The sequence below is a fragment of the Coptis chinensis genome, chromosome 9 (genome assembly GCF_015680905.1).
Source record: "Coptis chinensis isolate HL-2020 chromosome 9, ASM1568090v1, whole genome shotgun sequence".
Taxonomy (NCBI): domain Eukaryota; kingdom Viridiplantae; phylum Streptophyta; class Magnoliopsida; order Ranunculales; family Ranunculaceae; genus Coptis; species Coptis chinensis.
Genome location: NC_141464.1, coordinates 75510982 through 75530058, shown reverse-complemented (window position 1 = coordinate 75530058; position 19077 = coordinate 75510982). Strand labels below are relative to the sequence as shown.

The 19077-nt window shown below is 33.9% G+C and overlaps 2 protein-coding genes across 6 annotated transcripts; both read right to left on the bottom strand.

Moving 5' to 3' along the window:
* Window positions 1-446: 446 nt before the first annotated feature.
* Window positions 447-1070, bottom strand: LOC147478090 (uncharacterized). Its single transcript, XM_086586161.1, has one exon. The coding sequence runs from the start codon at window positions 1068-1070 to the stop codon at window positions 447-449; it is 624 nt and encodes a 207-aa protein (XP_086442287.1).
* Window positions 1071-2711: 1641 nt separating this feature from the next.
* On the bottom strand, window positions 2712-6879 carry LOC147478089 (ATP synthase protein I-like protein). 5 transcript variants are annotated; one of them, XR_015207933.1, is made up of 10 exons: window positions 6427-6879; window positions 5619-5668; window positions 5420-5516; window positions 5234-5323; window positions 5044-5124; window positions 4802-4893; window positions 4437-4529; window positions 3559-3627; window positions 3098-3299; window positions 2712-3021 (listed from the first exon to the last, which is right to left on the bottom strand). XR_015207933.1 is itself a non-coding variant. In XM_086583016.1 (10 exons), exons 1-9 carry the CDS (start codon window positions 6760-6762, stop codon window positions 3161-3163), a joined length of 1053 nt encoding a protein of 350 aa, XP_086439142.1. In that variant the 5' UTR covers window positions 6763-6879; the 3' UTR covers window positions 2712-3031; window positions 3137-3160. The 5 variants fall into 5 exon arrangements, 2 of the variants coding, with proteins under 2 accessions (XP_086439142.1, XP_086439140.1); XR_015207931.1 differs by having other exon boundaries at window positions 2712-3031; window positions 5234-5329; window positions 6427-6878; XR_015207930.1 differs by having other exon boundaries at window positions 5234-5329; window positions 6427-6877.
* Window positions 6880-19077: the final 12198 nt, after the last annotated feature.

Here is a 19077-nt window from a genome sequence, read left to right as displayed (position 1 = left end):
CTAGGAGAGAAACCTAGCTTATCTAAAATGAGAGCAATAAAACGCCACTCCACTCGATCAAAAGTCTTGGCCATATCAAGCTTGATAGCCATTCATCCTTGCCTTTTCTTTTTCATCTTCTTCATTGAATGAAAAATTTCACTAGCCATACTAGTATTATCCCCTATAGATCTACTTTTGACAAAAGCAGCTTGATGGAGAGAGATAAGTTTATGAAGCAAAGGTTTTATTCTTCGAACTATAATCTTAGAAATGATCTTGTATATGAAATTACTCAAACTAATGGGTCTAAAATTTGAAATATGTTCTGGGTTGGTGATTTTAGGTATGAGGGTGATGAAAGTTTCATTTAAGGTTAGAGGAAGCCTACCAACCACAAAGAAATCTTGAATAGCTGCTATCATTGTTGGAGAGATAGTAGACCAATACCATTTGAAAAAAATCCCCTAAAATCCATCAGGGGCTTTAAGACTTCCTAGACTGTTTACTACTTTCCAAATATCACTAGGAGTAGGTATTGCAGTTATGATATAGTTTTCTCTAGCTGTAATAGATGGGCTAAAAAGATTCATAATGCTAGGATCAGGTAAAAGATTATTAGAAATAAACAAGTTGGTAAAGTACTTATTTATGGTGAGCCCCACATCAGTTCTGCCATTTCTCCACTCATTGTTATTATCTCTTATTCGGCTAATATTGTTTTTCCTCCTTCTAAAGACTGTTGACGAGTGGAAGAATTTGGTATTTCTTCCACCTTCCGTAGCCCAATTGAAACCTGCTTTCTGCCTCCAAAAGCTCTCTTCTTTCTCATACAATTCCTTGAGCTCATTTTTCAAAACCACACTTCTATGATATATTTCTTCAGTAACCCCTTGGGAAAAAACATATTCTAAATCTCTCTTCTTCTCACGAATCTTATGGAAAATGTCTCCAAAAACCTCTTTGTTCCACTTGATAAGTTTTTTTTTAGTATTAGTAATCTTTTTGTTATACTCACAGCCAGGTGCATAATCATTCAAAGCCCATGCATCTTCAACCACATCATCATAGGATGGCTCCTTGAGCCACATGTCAAAGAATCTAAAAGATTTCTTTAAAACAGGTTCAACGTGATCAAGATTTATAGAAAGGGACAAATGGTCTGAAGTGGAGTTTACAAGTGTTTTAACTGTCACTTCAGGAAAAAGGTCTAATCAGGATGTGGTTGCCAAGGCTCTATTCAGCCTCTCTAAAATATGACTTTTATAAAATCTGTTATTACACCAGGTGAATTTTGGCCCTCAAAATCCAAGATCAAAAAGACCAAGATCATTTATGAACTCATTGAATTCAATCATGCTTTTGTTCATGCTAGGATTACCTCCTACTTTCTCATCAGGTGATACAATTGCATTAAAGCCTCCAAAAAAGAGCCATGGGCCAGGAATGTAAGGTAAGAGAGCTCTAAGTTCATCCCATATTTTCTTCTTTCTGTGCATAATAGGCTCTCCATAAACAAAAGTAAAGAACCACACAGAATTGGAATGAAAATTGGAAACTTTAACTGTAATGTGATTAGGCATAGTCCCCAGAATATCCATATCCACACCCTCTTTCTAAAAGACTGTTAGACCTCCTTTTAGTCCCACTGCTGGTACAATACTGCTTTCCTTGAACTTCAGTTGCTTCAAAACTCGATTCATCTTTTGTTCTGTTGCTTTTGTTTCTGATAAACAAACTACATCTGGTTGCTGCTCTTTGATTAAATCCTTGAGATTTTGAATTGCTGTGGCAGTCCCCATTCCCCGGCAATTCCAGGACAGCATTGAAGTAGAGACTGCTATTGCAGAACACTCATCGCAATACCCTTTGTTCTTCAATGTAAGATTCACAAACTAGAACTCTGAGATCACTATCAGAAATCACTGTAAAAAACGGCTGCAATATCCGAAAGTAATACACCGAAATCTCCCGACATTCAACACACCAAAACAAGATTAATCAAGTAACACTAAACCGCCAGAAAAGAGTCACACAGGATGTCAAACTTTGCTTCAGACTTCACAAAATATCACTAAGCACCAAACCACACTTCAAGTAAACAAACAAACAATTAAACCATGTAACCTTACTCAAAACACAGCAGAAGGAAGAAAGATAACCATGACCAACAACATAACCCAGAAGCAGCACCAATTAGATCGATTCCAGTGAAGAAAATATAAAAATCCAAACTTGTTTGAAATCAAAAAGTGATTTGTTGCTGTGCCTATGAAGATACCTATGATGGCCGGAACCTTGTAGTGCTTTGTAGCTTCTATCCACTTACAACTTCCCCAAAAAGTGTCTCCCCTTACAACAACAACATATCAATCTCACCTGTTGCTGGCTGCCTGGCTCTGATGGTGAATTAATTAATATGAAGCAGTAAAGCAAGCATGAATAATTAGGCTTCTAATTCACAGCATCAGTATGACCTTCACTAGATATGTTTTTTACTTGGACCTCTAGATCGTCCAACCATGAGATGATGAGGATATTCTCAAAATTCTCCAATGAATCTTTATGCCATCTCCGAATAACTGAAATAAGTTCATCAGTTGCATTGCAGAATGCAGATAACATATTAACATGCAAAACAAATGAACAATGCTTTCTTCTCTAGGTGCATGGCATAGATTTAACTCTAGAAGTCTAGAGACCTACTAAAACTGTAAAAACGAAAAACTAGGTAAAAGAATCGCCTGCAAATTTACTCCTTACAAATTCAATTCTGAATCTTTTCAGTTGTTTTACATCTTTACTCTATGAACACAAAAGAGTTGTATACAAACGTGAGAGACTACGTCTCAATTTCCTCTCAAACATCTCCCCTATCATTTACAACTCCAATATAAAGAACTACTTAACATATAACCGCTGAATATATAAGTATTTCAGTATCACCATGTCTTCCCACCTCTAGTAGTTTTCTAAGTGAAAAAGAGGAAGTCTCCTTCCCTTGGAGTGTGTCAGCAATCATGTTCTCAGAAATTCCTCTATCTGTCAAGAACTGGAAACAGGATTAGATTATGTTAAATAGTTTAAGATTGTAATAATCTAAATGAGGATTACATACCAAGGTAATGAATGGGCAAGTGTTGTTTCAAAAGCCAACCTTTGAGCAATTAGTAAGCCACTTTCAAACTTCAGGCTTCTCTTTAACAATACTCACGGCCTCCTCGATTGCCTGGGTAAAAGTAGCTATCTTGTATGTGAAAAAACCCAGAAGCATTGGTATAAGATCTAAGTGCATCAGTCCATACTCTGGCACAACAATCCTGCAGTCAAACAACATTTTTAGATTCAAACAACTCTGGATAAGAACTAGAAGAAAATACAGATAAGCGATGGGAAAAACGGCATACGTTTTTAGATTCAATGCGACATACGAAGAGTACAAGATAATAGCAAACATAGTGTGTAGAAAGAAATAAAAGTAACATAATTTAATGTTATTGTAGATTGTTTTCCTCCCAATGTTTAAGGATCACTTGCAGTGAAACGGACAATATGTTGTGCTGCAGAAGATGTACTCACCCGTTCCAACGGTTATAGATCATTACCAGAGCCACAGGAACTAACAGTCTTGGTTGTGAAATTGCTCCCCTGCAAACGAACACGAACTTTGTCAGTGTAAATTTGGTAGGTTCACATTTAAATTACCATTTTAACATACTAGATATGAGACATTTCACGTGCTACAAACATTAAGAGATCAGATCATCTACTCACATTCACAATGCAAGAGTCACAAATGCACGGTGCACATTTGAAAGAGGTGATGTTGCATCGCATCAAAAAGTGGTCGTTTGTGGTGAAAAGAGAGAGTGGAGGTTGAACCTCCGACTCCGGGTGCAAATGATCTGGTCTCAAACATTATTCCAATTTCAACTAAGACAGCCAGTCAGGATCACTATAATTAGATGCATGTTAACAACTTCATTCACATGTTGTTTTGGTGTAAACAACTTTATTTACATATAAAGTACATACAGCACACGAAAACACATGATAAATGACTCAATTAAATGTAAGTGATGGTGTGATGCCAATACCAGCTTTCCTAATGATATAATGAGTAACTTAGTATTGTGTCTTCACAAACTGTTGACTACTTGAAACCATATCATTGTAGTTTCTCCTGAAATTCCATGTTTTTTATTTTTATTTTTATTACTTAGCACCACAAATACATTACCTACCAATATTATCACAATCTCACCAAGAGAGTCTAAACAAGTCTACAGCCCCTACTAATTTGAGTTTTGTTTATGCTCTTTTTTGTTTGACTAAAAACATGACCTGACAGCCAGGGAAAAGCTAAAGAAAGCAAAGATTTGTGTTCTCAAAATGTGAATAATTAATTGGTCTCACTACAAAATTTATTAATGTCTATGGGCACAGGAGAAATGTACTTGAGTATCCCCCTAGCTCCACCAGCCATTGAATCAACACTGTTCCCGAGCATCCTTATGTACACCAAAGATCCAATAAAACCTGCGCCAAAGCTGAATACAGAACACAACATATAAAAGTTTATATAGAATAAAATCCATGGTGCCTATTCTCATAATTGGATATCTAGCATGGAACATGGAACATGGCACTTTAGGAGATTCCAACTTTTACATTAATTCTCCTTGTGCATGATCCAATACATACATAGTACAAATCACTAATCAATCTTATCATTCCTATGTGGGCAAGTGAGTGGATTTGATATTTTTTAGTCAAGCCTCAGACATGTACAACACATTGCATACGCATATCAATAGCCTACCTAGCTGCAATCTCTGGAGAATAGGAAAAATAAGCCGAGACGATACCAATACCACCTACGCCCAAAGTTAGGTTTTGTAATTTCCTCTTCAACTGTGAATACATTAGAAAACCCATTAACAACCAATTATGTTCCCTTTATTTGTTTTCGAATTTTCTTTACCAGTTAAAATTAATTGGTCTCCCCACAAAGAAGTATATGAACATAAGTTAATATGAGCCACCACAACAGAACATTCTTACCTTGAGATACCGTTCCCTTGCCTCGGCTGCCAAAATTTTTGGGTCCCCTCGAGGCTTCTTTGTTTCACGAAGCATGGCATCCTGGAACAAATTAGCTATACACGTAAGTGATGTCTCTTAAAATTTATTCCGCCAGAGAGACTTTGAGCATCAGGAAAGCTGAAGCAAGAAGTTAACAGCTCTAACTTACAGTGCCGCCTGTTGCAGACTTAGCAGCCCTGTCCCATTTCTCTTGCTCACGACGGGTAGGGGCCAATTTCCATCTAGGTGCTGCCGTTTTCTGGCTCTGAAAGATTATTAGTTTTCACAACTTTGTAAGTGTACAGAATCAAAAAGAGGGTAACCAACATTTTAAATTAAAAGGTAACCATCATACTTCACTGGCTAGGAGACTTCGTCTTGCTGCTTCAGCTTGCTGCTCTAAGACACGCTTAGAAGGTTCTGTAAGCTCTTTGCTCAAATCAACTTCCACACTGGACTCCAGAATAACACAATTAGTTATAACAACAAATTATCTTTGGGGAGCAACAATATGCAGCCCCAGGAAAGAATCCAAGGACGACGTGAAGATATACCTGTCAAGTCTCATAGATCTGTTAAGGCTTAGAAACCCAGAGGGCTTTTCCTGTAAAACGAATATATGAATCAACAAACAGAGGAACTCCTAGGTCGAAAGGAAAAGAAATGATTCTCATATTACTTCTTCAGCATTAAACCTTACTATTACAAGAGACTATAAATTATGAAGGGCCCCAATTATGAATTTGCTCCCTTGACTGTTTGAGTTTGACACTGTCAACAACAAAGTTACCAAATCAATGGCATGATGAGACCAACATTGGTCGATAAGACATCGCTACTCAAGACTGACAACGGGAGCTCATATGTATTCAGCCTATTTCTCTCTCTCCTTCCTGCCCCTCGCTATGCCTCTCTGTCTTGCTATTCCAGGCATACCCTCCAAGGAGTAAGCTGTGGTTAGTGACTGAGTGTACTTAGAAGAACAACTTTAACCCTCCTCTCTCTCTCTCTCTCTCTCTCTCTCTCTCTCTCTCACCCTAATGCCATCTTTCACACGATTGCTATACATCACTGCCGCTTAAGAAACCACCCAACCTATTCAACCCAATTTTCCGCCACTCATCAACCTTAAAAAAAAATACTCATCCTTCATACATTAGTAACTGACAATGCAAGCATAATGCACCCACAAATACAATGCTGACCATTTCACATTACATACACTAAAACTCAGCACACTGCAAACATTCCCTTCACTCCATGTTCACGAAACAACTAAAACTACTTATACAATAGCAATGTACACTTCCAAAGACACAATCTTTGCATTGAATTAAACAGACCAATACTTCAAAAACAAACCTTAGGAGAAGGAGATTGCAACTGAGAATCCGGGGTATCATCAATCAATCTTTTCATCCTACCCATAAAATCTCTATTCCAAATAAAATCATCAGAAGTAATAGGATCATCTTTTTCACCACCCCAATACTTCCTAAGCTTAGTTGTAGTAGGTGGTCCACCATACTCACCTGGAGCTACACCAGTAGACCATTTCAGTGGCTTTTCTTTAGGTAGTATTAAACGTGTTTGTTTTGGGTTTTGAGCTTGCGTAGATGAAGAAGGGGGTGTTGGGTTTTGTGAAATGGGTGTTGATGATGAGTTAACTGAAATGTAGTTAAGTATTGTTACTACCATTGTTGGAATAAGAAGGGTTTTGAGGATGTGTATAGAATGTGAGTTTTAGAATGATGGGCAGGGAAAGATTTATCTACTGGTTTGTGAGAGTGATGAGTGGCCATTCATTTTCTGCTTCTGTTAAATGTTAATCTTGTTTTAGTATAGAAGGAGATGTTTGTAAGCAACGCGGTAAAGTTAAAGTGAGGATTAGGACAGTTGATGAGTGGCGTATAATAATAGGCTAAATCTTCGGTGCGCGAGATGTATGGTGCGCCATCACATCTCGGCCACTCATACCAGGGGTGCATGTGTATTGCGAGGCAGAAGTACTGAATCCAAAGGCCCAAATACCTGCGCACTGAAGAAGTGCTCATAATAATAATAAGAAGAAGAAGAACAATGTTGAATGGTAAAATCAAGAGCTTCCTATTAACTGATATAAAAGAGCACATACAATTTACCACAAATTATAATTTTTAAGACCACTTCAATACATACTTAGATATATTTTGGTAAGTAGAAAATATATTAAAAACTATACTTTTCTTCGATTTGGATAGGTATCCAATTTCCAATTATATATTGATGTCCAAAACTCAACCAGAAGTGCGAGATTGTTTATAAAGAGTATTGTATGGGCTAGCTAGGTTAGGGAGGATCTGAGTGATGGATGCCTGGATGGAGTGTAGGGCCTATAAACTAAAATAGTAAGTAGTCTGATGGTTGAGACTTGAGTATAATGTACAGTAGGGGTGGCAATGGGTCATTCGTTTGGTCATACACTCATACTGGTCGCGTGTTAGAGAGCAAACTCAAACCCCGACCCACTACTAATCGTGTCAAGTTTGTCAAACCCTAACCCAACCCGCATTTTAACGGGTGAAAAGTTTGGTCATTTTCGGGTTAAGATAACCTTCTTCTTTTTTTTTTTTTTTGATAAAGAATTTTATTAATCTAAATAATAAAAAACTTGCAAAAGTGGTTGTTGAAGCTTGCATTGAACCAAACAAGTGAAAACAACCTGGCTAACAAAAAATAACCAAACTAAAACAACAACGTAAAGGAAAACCATTATTAAATAAATAAATGAAATATTATTGTATTTGGTGTTCTCTTTATATAATTGAGATTAGGGTAAGGGTTCAATATTAATGAGATGGATCATATAATTTATTGAATTAATATATAATATTCTATATGTTGGATTGCTAGTTGATTCTTCTAAATCTAGTTGATCCTTTTACGTTTAGTATTTTTTCTTTTAGGTAATTGGAATTATGAAATTTAATAAAATTTGGAAACATATATGTTTAAAGACTTAAAAACAGTTATGATGGTTGATGACCCAACTCATTGGACCCGAACTAATGTATACAACAAAGTTATCCGTGTTAACATGTGTGACCCTAATCCAACCCATTTTTTGGGGTTTGGCGGGTCAACCCTTAAATGACCCAAAAGCCTTTTTCCAACCCAAACCCGTAATTTAGCCTTTTAACATCTAGACTTTAATGTGCAAAGCTTCTAGGAAGTTTTTGGAACAATCTTCCCACTGTATAGCATTTTTAACATCTCGACTTTAATAATCAGTGTTGACACGATAGGTACAAAATTCCCAAAACCTGTTGTCAAGAAATTAAAATGCAACAACTAAATCACACTGATGCACATTTTTCGGCCTATAATTTTTCGCCCTATACTAATTATCTTTGGTACATTTGGCTTTGTTTCAACCAACGATCAAAATATCGAATTCGGTGAATATATTGGTGTACCAAAAAACCGATATATATCGGATATATCCAGTTTTTTTTTGTGACTAGTCAAAATTTTGTTTTGTATGTCGATATATTGAAAATATCGCATGTTATATCGGAAATATCGACAATATATCGGTCAAAGTCAACAATATTTGGTCAAAATCAACAATTTATATCGGATATATCGGTCGATATATATTATTATATCGGAAATTTTGATATATATCGGAAAAAAAATTCAATATTCGGTGGATATATATCAGATATATCAATGTCGGTGTATAAAAAAAAAAAATATATATCGGCGATATTTTGTTCCTTGGTTTCAACCCAAAACAAGAAAATTTAGGGGGAAGTAGAGGACTACTTGATTTTGGTATAAATGTTACTTGTTTCACTTTTTCAAACGCCCTAAGTTCCTACTTTCTAGGTCTTCTAGTCTAGCTTAATAACCGAGTCCCCAGTTTAGGTTTTTGTAGTACCAGAGTCCTACTTGTATCTATTTTACCTCCCAATAAGTAGATATTAGTTTTGCATCAATGGAGACTCCCAATCCAAATTGGTCTAATCTTCCATATGATCTTCTAGCAGAGATCACAGATAAGTTATTCTTCATTGAAGATTGTGTTCGATTTGGTGCCGTCTGTGTTTCATGGCGAACGTTTTTCGTAGAAGATTTTTACAAGAAACTTTTACTTCATGTGGTTCTAAAACCTTATAGAGAATGGAAGGAATGGAGCTATTTTGACAGCCTTCCTACCAAACGAATTTGCTACCATTCACAATTGGCACTTAACAATAAGAGTCTCCATGGTTCCAGCTTTGGGTGGCTTGTAACAACGGAGGTTCAGAATTGGACTATCTCTGTTCAACTATGGAATCCATTCCTTTCGAAAAACAACTTCATCTATCTTCCCCTGGATATATCACAATACATTATACAGAAGCATTAATAATATTGGTCTTCGGAAGGCTGTCTTATCCGCCAATCCAATATTGGCGCCAACCAACTATGTGGTAATGGCGATTTATGAAGATACTACATTAGTCTTCTGCAAGCCCGAATCCAAATTGTGGTTAACAGTAATGCATTCCTCAATTAAGTTTGATGATCTTATTTACTTCCATAAGACCAATCGGTTTTATACCGTCAACTGTAAAGGGGGAGTTGAAGTCTTCACTACAGATGGAGGTCCCCGCCGCAGCAGAAGCAATTTCATTACCGACTAAGTATTGCCAGGCCGCCCAGGCGATCAAAAGGTATCTTGTGGAATCATCGTCAGGAGACTTGTTGCAGTTTCACATAGTAATAGACGCTTTCGAGACAACTAGAGTCCATGTCTTCAATCTGGATACGGTGGCGGGAAACTGGATTCTGACACGAAGTCTGGATGGATCACATGTTCTTCTTAGGTGATAATTCTTCAATGTCACTCTGCATTAGAGTATCCGGATTGCAAAACCAAATGTATCTATTTCACAAATGAAATCTACAGATACAAGGGCACCTCCATTACGCCTGGTGACATCAGAGTTTTCACCTCAGAAGACAGAACTATTCAATCAAATTACCCAGTGGACTGCAAGACGATCTTTTCTGTATCAGTTTTGCTTGAGTCTACTTTAAAGAAACGCAAGTGACTTGCATCTACTTATCCAATACACCTTCACGTTTTACCCGAGAAGGAGAAAAAATAAAATCTTCATGTCTTTTCCCTAGCTTGCTGCATCTCTGACACCAGTATAATCTTTTGTTATGTAGTTGTAGCTTTTGTCTTGGTATACACAATGAGTATGATAAAAAAATGTCTTATGTTGGTCTCTCTTTTTTCCTCACATGGATATAGAGTTTCTTTGTTCTAGTTATGCTAATTAAGTAGATGTTCTCTCTGCTTTCTATAGATGAATGTGTAAAGTATCTTGCTAAGTGAAGAGTAATAACTTAATTCAGGCTATTGATCTCTAGGTCAATTGCATGCTAACCTCCCTCATTTGCTGATACTTTCTTTTCAAGACAGAGGAGCCAAATTAGTGTACCTGGCGTTGGGCGTATTCTGTGCGGGGAAATGTGTAATTATACTAGAATTTAAGTTCTGGTATTGGGATAGCTCAGAATGATCGACTAGGTGCTTAACAGTTTTGATAACCCTATGCTCCAGAGTGTAAATCTTAAATCGACCGGGGATTTGGATTCATATCGCTCTGATGTTATTAAGGTTCTTTAGATCAATCTTAGTGGACGAATACTTTCTTCCTCATCTTCCTTTTTTCTAATTTTAGGCTAAACAGACCTAATAGATCATAGATGATATAGGTACTTATCTTATCAATTGTGTATTGTCCATAAAATGATATACTAGGATAAAACTAGACTGCAAGCACCACACCAAGCTTAACCTTATTGTATCCCATTGTGAGTTTTAATCCAACTCCTTGTATGAGAAAACTAGACCGCAAGCACCAACCTTGCATATACTCGAAAATAAATAACTTGTACAAATCCCATGTATATAGTGAAGTAGTGAGCCATGTAATCGTTTCCAATAGATCTGATTAACAGTGCTAAGAGCATAGACAAGAGATGAGAATACACATATAAAGTCTAAAAATTCACAATGCAGACATGGATAAGAGTTGAAAAATCATAAAGTAAAAGCGCTATAGCATTTCTTCCCTTCTGCTTGTTGCACAGTAAGATTAGATCTTTACATGCCAGTATCCTTCCTCTTCCACTTACAAGAGTTATATGCAATCCCCGTCATTTTCATTCCTGAAATACGGATCAACACTGTTACTTTTGTGTATTATTACGAATTTGGTTACAAGGGAGAAGAAACACAAACGACCTCAGTCATACATACTACAGATGTGAATATGTGATATGACAGAAAATGTGTGAAAACCTAAACTTTTGCAAAATAGGAACGATAAGCAAAATGCATAACTTCCTATACTCAGATGTTTCATGTACGAATCGAATTGCTAGAAGTTAACAATAACATGACAGAAACACTCAGGGATAATGTAAAGACCTCAAATTTGGATGACATTGAAAACTCCAAGCCTAAAAAATAAGCCAAAACCATTTAGCAAAACTGAAAGGAGAGAGACTTAATACAAGACCACCTTAGGTTGCTGGGGCACACTTATGTTAGATGAGAGAGATCCATTTAGCAAAACTGAAAGGAGAGAGGCTTAATAGGTAATACATTATCACCTTAGGTAGCTGGGGACTTGGGGCACACTAATGTTAGATGAGATTCCATAGCCAATTTAGCCTCCACTATAGGCAAATTGATTTAAGCAACCTTACCTAATTTTTCAGCAAACGTTTGGGGGAAGGGAAAAAATCACTTCTATGACAAGCAATATCCTAAAAGAAACACAAATGCAAGCACAAACCCATCATAGATTCAGACCAAAACACTCATAAGCAGACCTAGCCTCATTTCCCCAAGACAGAAAACCTTAAAATTGCAAAATAATAATTAAAAAATCTATATGAAATTAAAATGGTCAGTTAGACATTTCAAACTGAAACCAAAACCCAATTGCAAAAACAGAACATAAACACAAGAAGTGATACCTTGTTAGAGCAAATAGCCCATTCTCCATCCAGCCATTCTTGATGAACTCTCAATCTAAATTGAGGGTAAGCAATTTCTTGCCTACATTTCTCAAAATACACATAATACATCAACCCCTTCCAACCCACCAACCATCCCAACCCACCAACCATCATTGTCGTAAACGTCGACTTTTTCATTAAGAGAAAAACTAGATACTGTAATATCAGGTGGCAAAGGCCTAACATTCACACCATGAACAATATCTGTACATGGTTTAGTTTCATCATCATCATCCAACAGTGTTTTGAACTCAACCAAGTACTGATCGTCTTCTAAACTAGATAGTACAGTTGCAACATAGTATGAGTCATGAAAACCTTCTTCTTTGATACTTACCTCAACTGTATCACCTTTTCTAAACCTCATTTTTTTATGGTTTTTGGAGAAACTGAGAATGGATTTTGAGGATTAAGTAGATACAAATGACTAGTACATTCTGTAGTTTGAGGAATTTAACATGCATTAAAGTGTATAACAAGCAAGGTCCAGGAACAGTTGAGTAGTTAAGTGTACTTGAAGTCTTGAACTACTTGGTTCTATAAATGGAAATGAAAATAAACAAGGTTGGAGGGGGTATCATGTCATGATATGAATCTAGAAAAAAGACAAAACAAAAAAACATGGTACAAATTACAAAGTACAAGATGTTGATGTTTAGTCATGATTGTGACATTGATTTTACTTTATGGAGTTTATGCTAGATGATTCAGGTTACATACCAAGTTATCAACATTATGTATGTGCCGATGGCTAGCGCATCTACGTGCTTACGCTCGGCTCTGGAGGCCTAGCCTGATCTGGTAAGTGCTAATTCGGTTCGGATAGTCATACACATTTTTTGACTCGTGAACATATTATGTTGAAAATCAATTTTACAACGTAAAAAAATACCATGAGTCTATCAAATCTCTACACTATATAACTAGCTTGTTGGCAGTGCATAAGCACCCGCACTTTTGAAAACATTTAGATTTTTTTTTAGAAAAAGGGGACTACTATTTTAGTCGCTAACCCGTTTTAATTTTATAACAAATTGTTTTTAATTAAGTTTTAAAAACCCGTTTTTTCAATTGAGATAGAGATTTTATTTTAATAAGAGAAAGATTTCCACTTTAATTAGAAGTGTTATAATTTGTTTTAATAGAAGAATAATTTCCGTTATAATAGGAGAGGAATTCCCATTGTAAAAAAAGATTTTCGTTTTTCAAATAGGAGAGAAATTTATGTTTTAATAGGAAATGACGTGGAATTTTAATAGAGCTCGAAAAATACCTTTTTAGGAGCTTTATTAAGATATAGATAGATATTAGATTTTGGACCTGGGCATACGCCCGGGATCTATTAAATATTTTGTGTGCTGAAAAGGCTTTACAAAATGTCTCATACAAATTTTCGAATTATAATATATTTTTATTGAAAATAAATCGAAATACGTTAATGAGCAGCGATTATAGTGCATAAATACTTGGAAACTAATGGATCAAATTGAGATAGCCTTTTCACTTTGTGGTTTAGGATATTAATCCGTAATTTTCAAATGGAATTATCTTAAACTCGATCTAGTTTGTATAATAGTTTTATTATATTTATGATGATTTAGCGATAAATCATCACTGCTCGGTTTACATATTAATGTGTACAAATCACTAAAACAGATTGATTGTTTAAATATCCTCAAAGAATACACTACTCTCACTTAAAAAGATTTATCACATGAACGTGCCTTACGAATGGGTGCTGTTATATTAAATTATTCTAAAAAATATTAGCAACTATGCATAGTTATGAGATATGAAAATTATATTAATTACTCATTTAAATTTCTTGCAATACTCTCTATAAAAAGGAAACATCAAACCTTGATAAAATTCATCGAATTCTTTTTATTGCTAGGTTTAACAATAGAAGTTTGATTGAAGTTTTGTGAGAATGCCCAATGTGGAGAAGATAATATTGTATCTACTTGAATAGCAAGACATTCCCAATCACAATAAAATAATTATGATAAACACTACTTAATATGCAAAACTATATTTGTCGAGACATTTATTCCCTATACATATAATACAAGTATGTTTTAGGGTTATTAGTTCAATGCATTTGTATCAAGTTTCTGATTTTCCATTAATTATTCTTTGAGGTTAGTTTAATGTAGTACGTTGCATCCAGTGTCTAATTTCTCATTAATTATTCTTTGAGGTTAGTTCAATGTAGTTGCATCAAGTTCCGATTTCTTGTTAATTATTATTTGAGGTAATTAGTTCAGTGTAATTGCATTCACTTTATGATTTTCTGTTAGTTATTCATTAAGGTTAATTCAGTACAGTTGCATCCAGTTTTCGATGTTTCGTTAATTAGTATTTGAGATTAGTTCTTTGCATTTGCATCCAGATTCCAATCTCCCGTTAATTACTCTTTGAGGTTAGTTCAATAGATCTACATCCAGTTTCTGATTTCTCATTAATTGTTTTTCTAGGTTAGTTTGATAGTTTACAATTTCTATACAATTTGCATAGATGTAAGAGTCTATTTTTATAAACTCACTTTTATTTTGGGTTCCTAATTACTCATATGAGATTGAAGGCTAAAAAAATGGACATTTATGCTTTGAGGTCAGTGCGATGCAGTTACATCCGACTTCCAATTTTCAATTAACTATTTTTTAAGGTTATTTCAATGCATTTGCATCCAATTTCTGATTTCCCGTTAGTTAATATCTGATTTTAGTTTAATGCAGTTGCATCAAGTTTTTGGTTTTCCATTAATTATTCTTTGAGGTTAGTTCAATGCAGTTGCATCTAATTTTCGATTTTATATTAATTGTTCTTTGAGGTTAGTTCAATGCATTTGCATAAAGTTTCCGATTTTCCGTTAAAATTATTTTTTTAGGTTAGTTCTATATAGTTACATCAAATATATAATTTTCCGTTAATTATTCATTTAGGTTAGTTCAGTGCAGTTTCATCCATTTTTCAATGTTTCGTTAATTAGGCTTTGAGATTAGTTCAATGCATTTGGATCCAATTTCCGATTTTCCGTTAATAACTCTTTAAGGTTAGTTTAATACATCTGCATCTAGTTTCTAATTATTTATGCTTTGAGGTTAGTTCGATGCAATTATATCCGGTTTCTGATTTTCCGTTAATTATTCTTTGAGATTATTTCAATGCATTTGCATTTAGTTTCCGATTTTCCACCAATTATTCCATGAGGTTAGTTCAATGCAGTTGCATTCGATTTTTGATTTTATGTTAATTATTTTTTGAGTTTAGTTCAATGTATTTGCATCCAGTTTCCAGTTTCCCATATTATTACTTGAGGTTTGTTTGATGTATTTGCATACCATTTTTTATTTTTTATTAAATATTTTTCAAGGATTTTCATCTAATTTCTAATTTCCCGTTAGTTATTATCTGATGTTAGTTTAATGCAATTGCATCCAGTTCCTGATTTCTAGTTAATTACTTTTTGAGTTTAGTTTATTGCATTTGCATAAAGTTTTCGATTTCCCGTTAATTACTCTTTAAGCTCAGTTATGTATTTGAATCCAGTTTCCGATTTCCTTTTAATTATCTAATGTTGTGTGTAATACCAACTTCTACTGATCCATCTATAATGTCATTGCAAACATAACATAAAAAGTAAATTATACTTGATTTACTATGTTCGAAGATTATCCAGTTCTTGATTTTCCATTAATTATTCTTTAAATTATGCATGCATGACTCACTATATGGAATCTTCAAAGATTATCTATGAATGAGTGTTGTTATATTAATTATTCTGAAAAATATTTGCAAATATACAGAACTATTATATATTAATATTATATTGATTACTCAACCAAATTTCTTATAACGTGAAAACCTCACTCTCTATATAAAAAAAAAAACTCGCATTTGATAAAACCCTTCAACTTCATTTTGTTGTTTATTAAAAGAAATTTGATTGAAGTTTTGTGAGATTGTCTAATAAGGTGAAGTTCATATATATTGAAGCTACTTGAATAGTAATGAGTTCTCAATCATATGAAAAGAGATAAGATAAACACCATTTTAAATGCAAAACTATACTTATCGAGACATTCTCACAACATATAACCCAATTATGTTTTGAGGTTAGTTCAATGCATTTGTATCTAGTTTCTGATTTTTCGTTATTTATATTTTGAGGTTAGTTCAATGTAGTTTCATCTATTTTCCAATTCCCGCTATTTATTTTTTGAGATTAGTTCAATGCAGTTGCATCCAATTTTTGATTTCTCATTAATTATTTTTTTCGGTTAATTCAATACATTTGCATCAAATTTCCAATTTCCTGTTAATTGTTCTTTGAGTTCAGCTCAATGCATTTGCATCCAGTTTCTGATTTCCCGTTAATTATTCTGTGAGATTAGTTTAATGCATTTGCATCTAGTTTTCGATTTCTCGTTTATTGTTTGATAAAGTTGCATTTGCATATAGTTTCCGATTTCCCGTTAATTATTGTTTGAGGTTAGTTTAATGAATTTGCATCCAGTTTCCAATTTCCCGTTAATTATTTCTTGAGGTTAGTTCAATGCATTTGCATCCAGTTTATTTTTTGAGGTTAGTTTAATGCAGTTGTATCCATATTTCAATTTCTATTAATTACTTTTTAAGATTAGTTTAATGATTGCATTTGCATCTAGTTTCCGATTTCCCATTAAATATTATTTGAGGTTAGTTCGATGCATTTGCATCCAGTTTTCGGCTCCCCATTAATTGTTTTTTGACATTAGTTTCATTCAGTATTATATATATATTTTAAAACATTTGTCATTATTGCTTTGCCGCTATTTTTTTTCTTCATTTTCTATTATATATTTTGTAATGTTATTTTTTGTATAATTGTTTTTAACTATGTTTTGAGGCCTTATTAAGGATATATTCGAAATAACTCGGTTCTTTGTCATAGACACTAAAATTGTATTATTTGTAATAGGGAATTAGTTTCTACAAATCACATATTTTTTAGCAATTTTTTTATTTGATCAAATATATAAGAATAAGAACACTAAAAGTGTTTGATTCGTAATTGGAAATTACCTTTTACAAATCACCTGTTTTTTAGCATTTTTTTTTTATTTGATCAAATATATAAGAATTGGAAATACATTCAAACTCTCAAAATATAAGAATTATAAATACACTCAAACTCTCTAAAGAGATTCCATGTACGTGGGATTGTAGGCTATTAGAAAAGACTATTTTTCATATTAGAGCGCCACATAGGAGAGAAAAAAAAAACTAACTCTCATATTAAAGTGCCACATAGGATAGAGAAAAAACTAAGTCTCATATTAGAGTACCACCTAGGAGAGAGAGAAATCTCATCTAGAACTCTCTGCTTTAGTATATAGACTAGATTTTGAACCCGGGCATACGCCCGGGGTTTATTAAATATTTGTGTGCTGAAAAGGCTTTACAAAATGTCTCACACAAATTTTTGAATAAAAATATTTTTTTATTAAAAATAAATCGAAATACGTTAATGAGCAGCGATTATGGTACATAAATACTTGGGAACTAATAAGAGATCAAATTAATATAGCCTCTTCACTTTGTGGTTTAGGATATTAATCTATAGTTTTCAAATAGAATTATCTAAAACTCGATCTAGCTTGTATAATAGTTTTCTTAGATTTATGATGATTTAGCTGCAAATTTTTGAATCAGAATATATTTTTATTGAAAATAAACCGAAATACGTTAATGAACAGCGATTATGGTGTATAAGTACTTGGAAACTAAGGAATCAAATTGAGATAGCCTATTTACTTTGTGGTTTAGGATATTAATCCATAATTTTGAAATAACATTATTTTAAACTCGATCTAGCTTATATAATAGTTTTCTTATATTTATGGTGATTTAGCGGCAAATTTTCGAATCAGAATATATTTTTATTGAAAATAAACCGAAATACGTTAATGAGCAATGATTATGGTGCATAAGTACTTGGAAACTAAGAGATCAAATTGAGATAGCCTCTTCACTTTGTGGTTTAGGATATTAATCCGTAATTTTCAAATGGAATTCTCTTAAACTCGATCTAGTTTGTATAATAGTTTTATTAGATTTATGGTGATTTAACGGTAAATCATCACCGTTCGACTTACGTACTAATGTGTACAAATCACTAAAATAGATTGATTGTTTCCATATCCTCAAAGAATACACTACTCCCACTTGAAAAGATTTATCACATGAACGTGTCCTACGAACGGGTGCCATTATATTAAATTATTCTAAAAAATATTAGCAACTATGCATAGCTATGAGATATGAAAATTATATTAATTACTCATTTAAATTTCTTGCACCACTCTCTATATAAAGGAAGCATCAAACCTTGATAAAACTCATCGACTTCTTTTTATTGTTAGATTTAACAATAAAAGTTTAATTGAAGTTTTGTGAGAATGCCCAATGTGGCGAAGATAATATTGAAGCTACTTGGATAGCAAGACATTCTCAATCACAATAAATGAATTATGACTAACACTACTTAAAATGCAAAACTATATTTGTCTAGACATTTATTCCCTCTACATATAATACAAATATATTTTAGGGTTATTAGTTCAATGCATTTACATCAAGTTTCTGATTTTCTATTAATTATTTTTGAGGTTAGTTTAATGTAGTACGTTGCATCCAGTTTCCAATTTCTCATTAATTATTCTTTGTGGTTAGTTCAATGCAGTTGCATCAAGTTTCCGATTTCATGTTAATTATTATTTGAGGTTAGTTTAGTGCAATTGCATCCACTTTATGATTTTTTGTTAGTTATTCATTAAGATTAATCCAGTACAGTTGCATCCGGCCAGTTTTCGATGTTTTATTAATCAGTATTTGAGATTAGTTTATTGCATTTACATCCAGGTTCCAATCTCCCATTAATTACTCTTTGAGGTTAGTTTA

What these genes read in the sequence shown, in the direction of transcription:
- LOC147478090 (XM_086586161.1), bottom strand. Translation starts at nt 1,070, where the DNA reads ATGTGGCTCAAGGAGCCATCCTATGATGATGTGGTTGAAGATGCATGG.
- LOC147478089 (XM_086583016.1), bottom strand. Translation starts at nt 6,762, where the DNA reads ATGGTAGTAACAATACTTAACTACATTTCAGTTAACTCATCATCAACA. An exon ending in AGTCTGCAACAGGCGGCACT is followed by an intron (nt 5,125 to 5,233) that starts GTAAGTTAGAGC and finishes AATTTGTTCCAG; the next exon opens with GATGCCATGCTTCGTGAAAC. An exon ending in TCTCCAGAGATTGCAGCTAG is followed by an intron (nt 4,530 to 4,801) that starts GTAGGCTATTGA and finishes TTCTGTATTCAG; the next exon opens with CTTTGGCGCAGGTTTTATTG.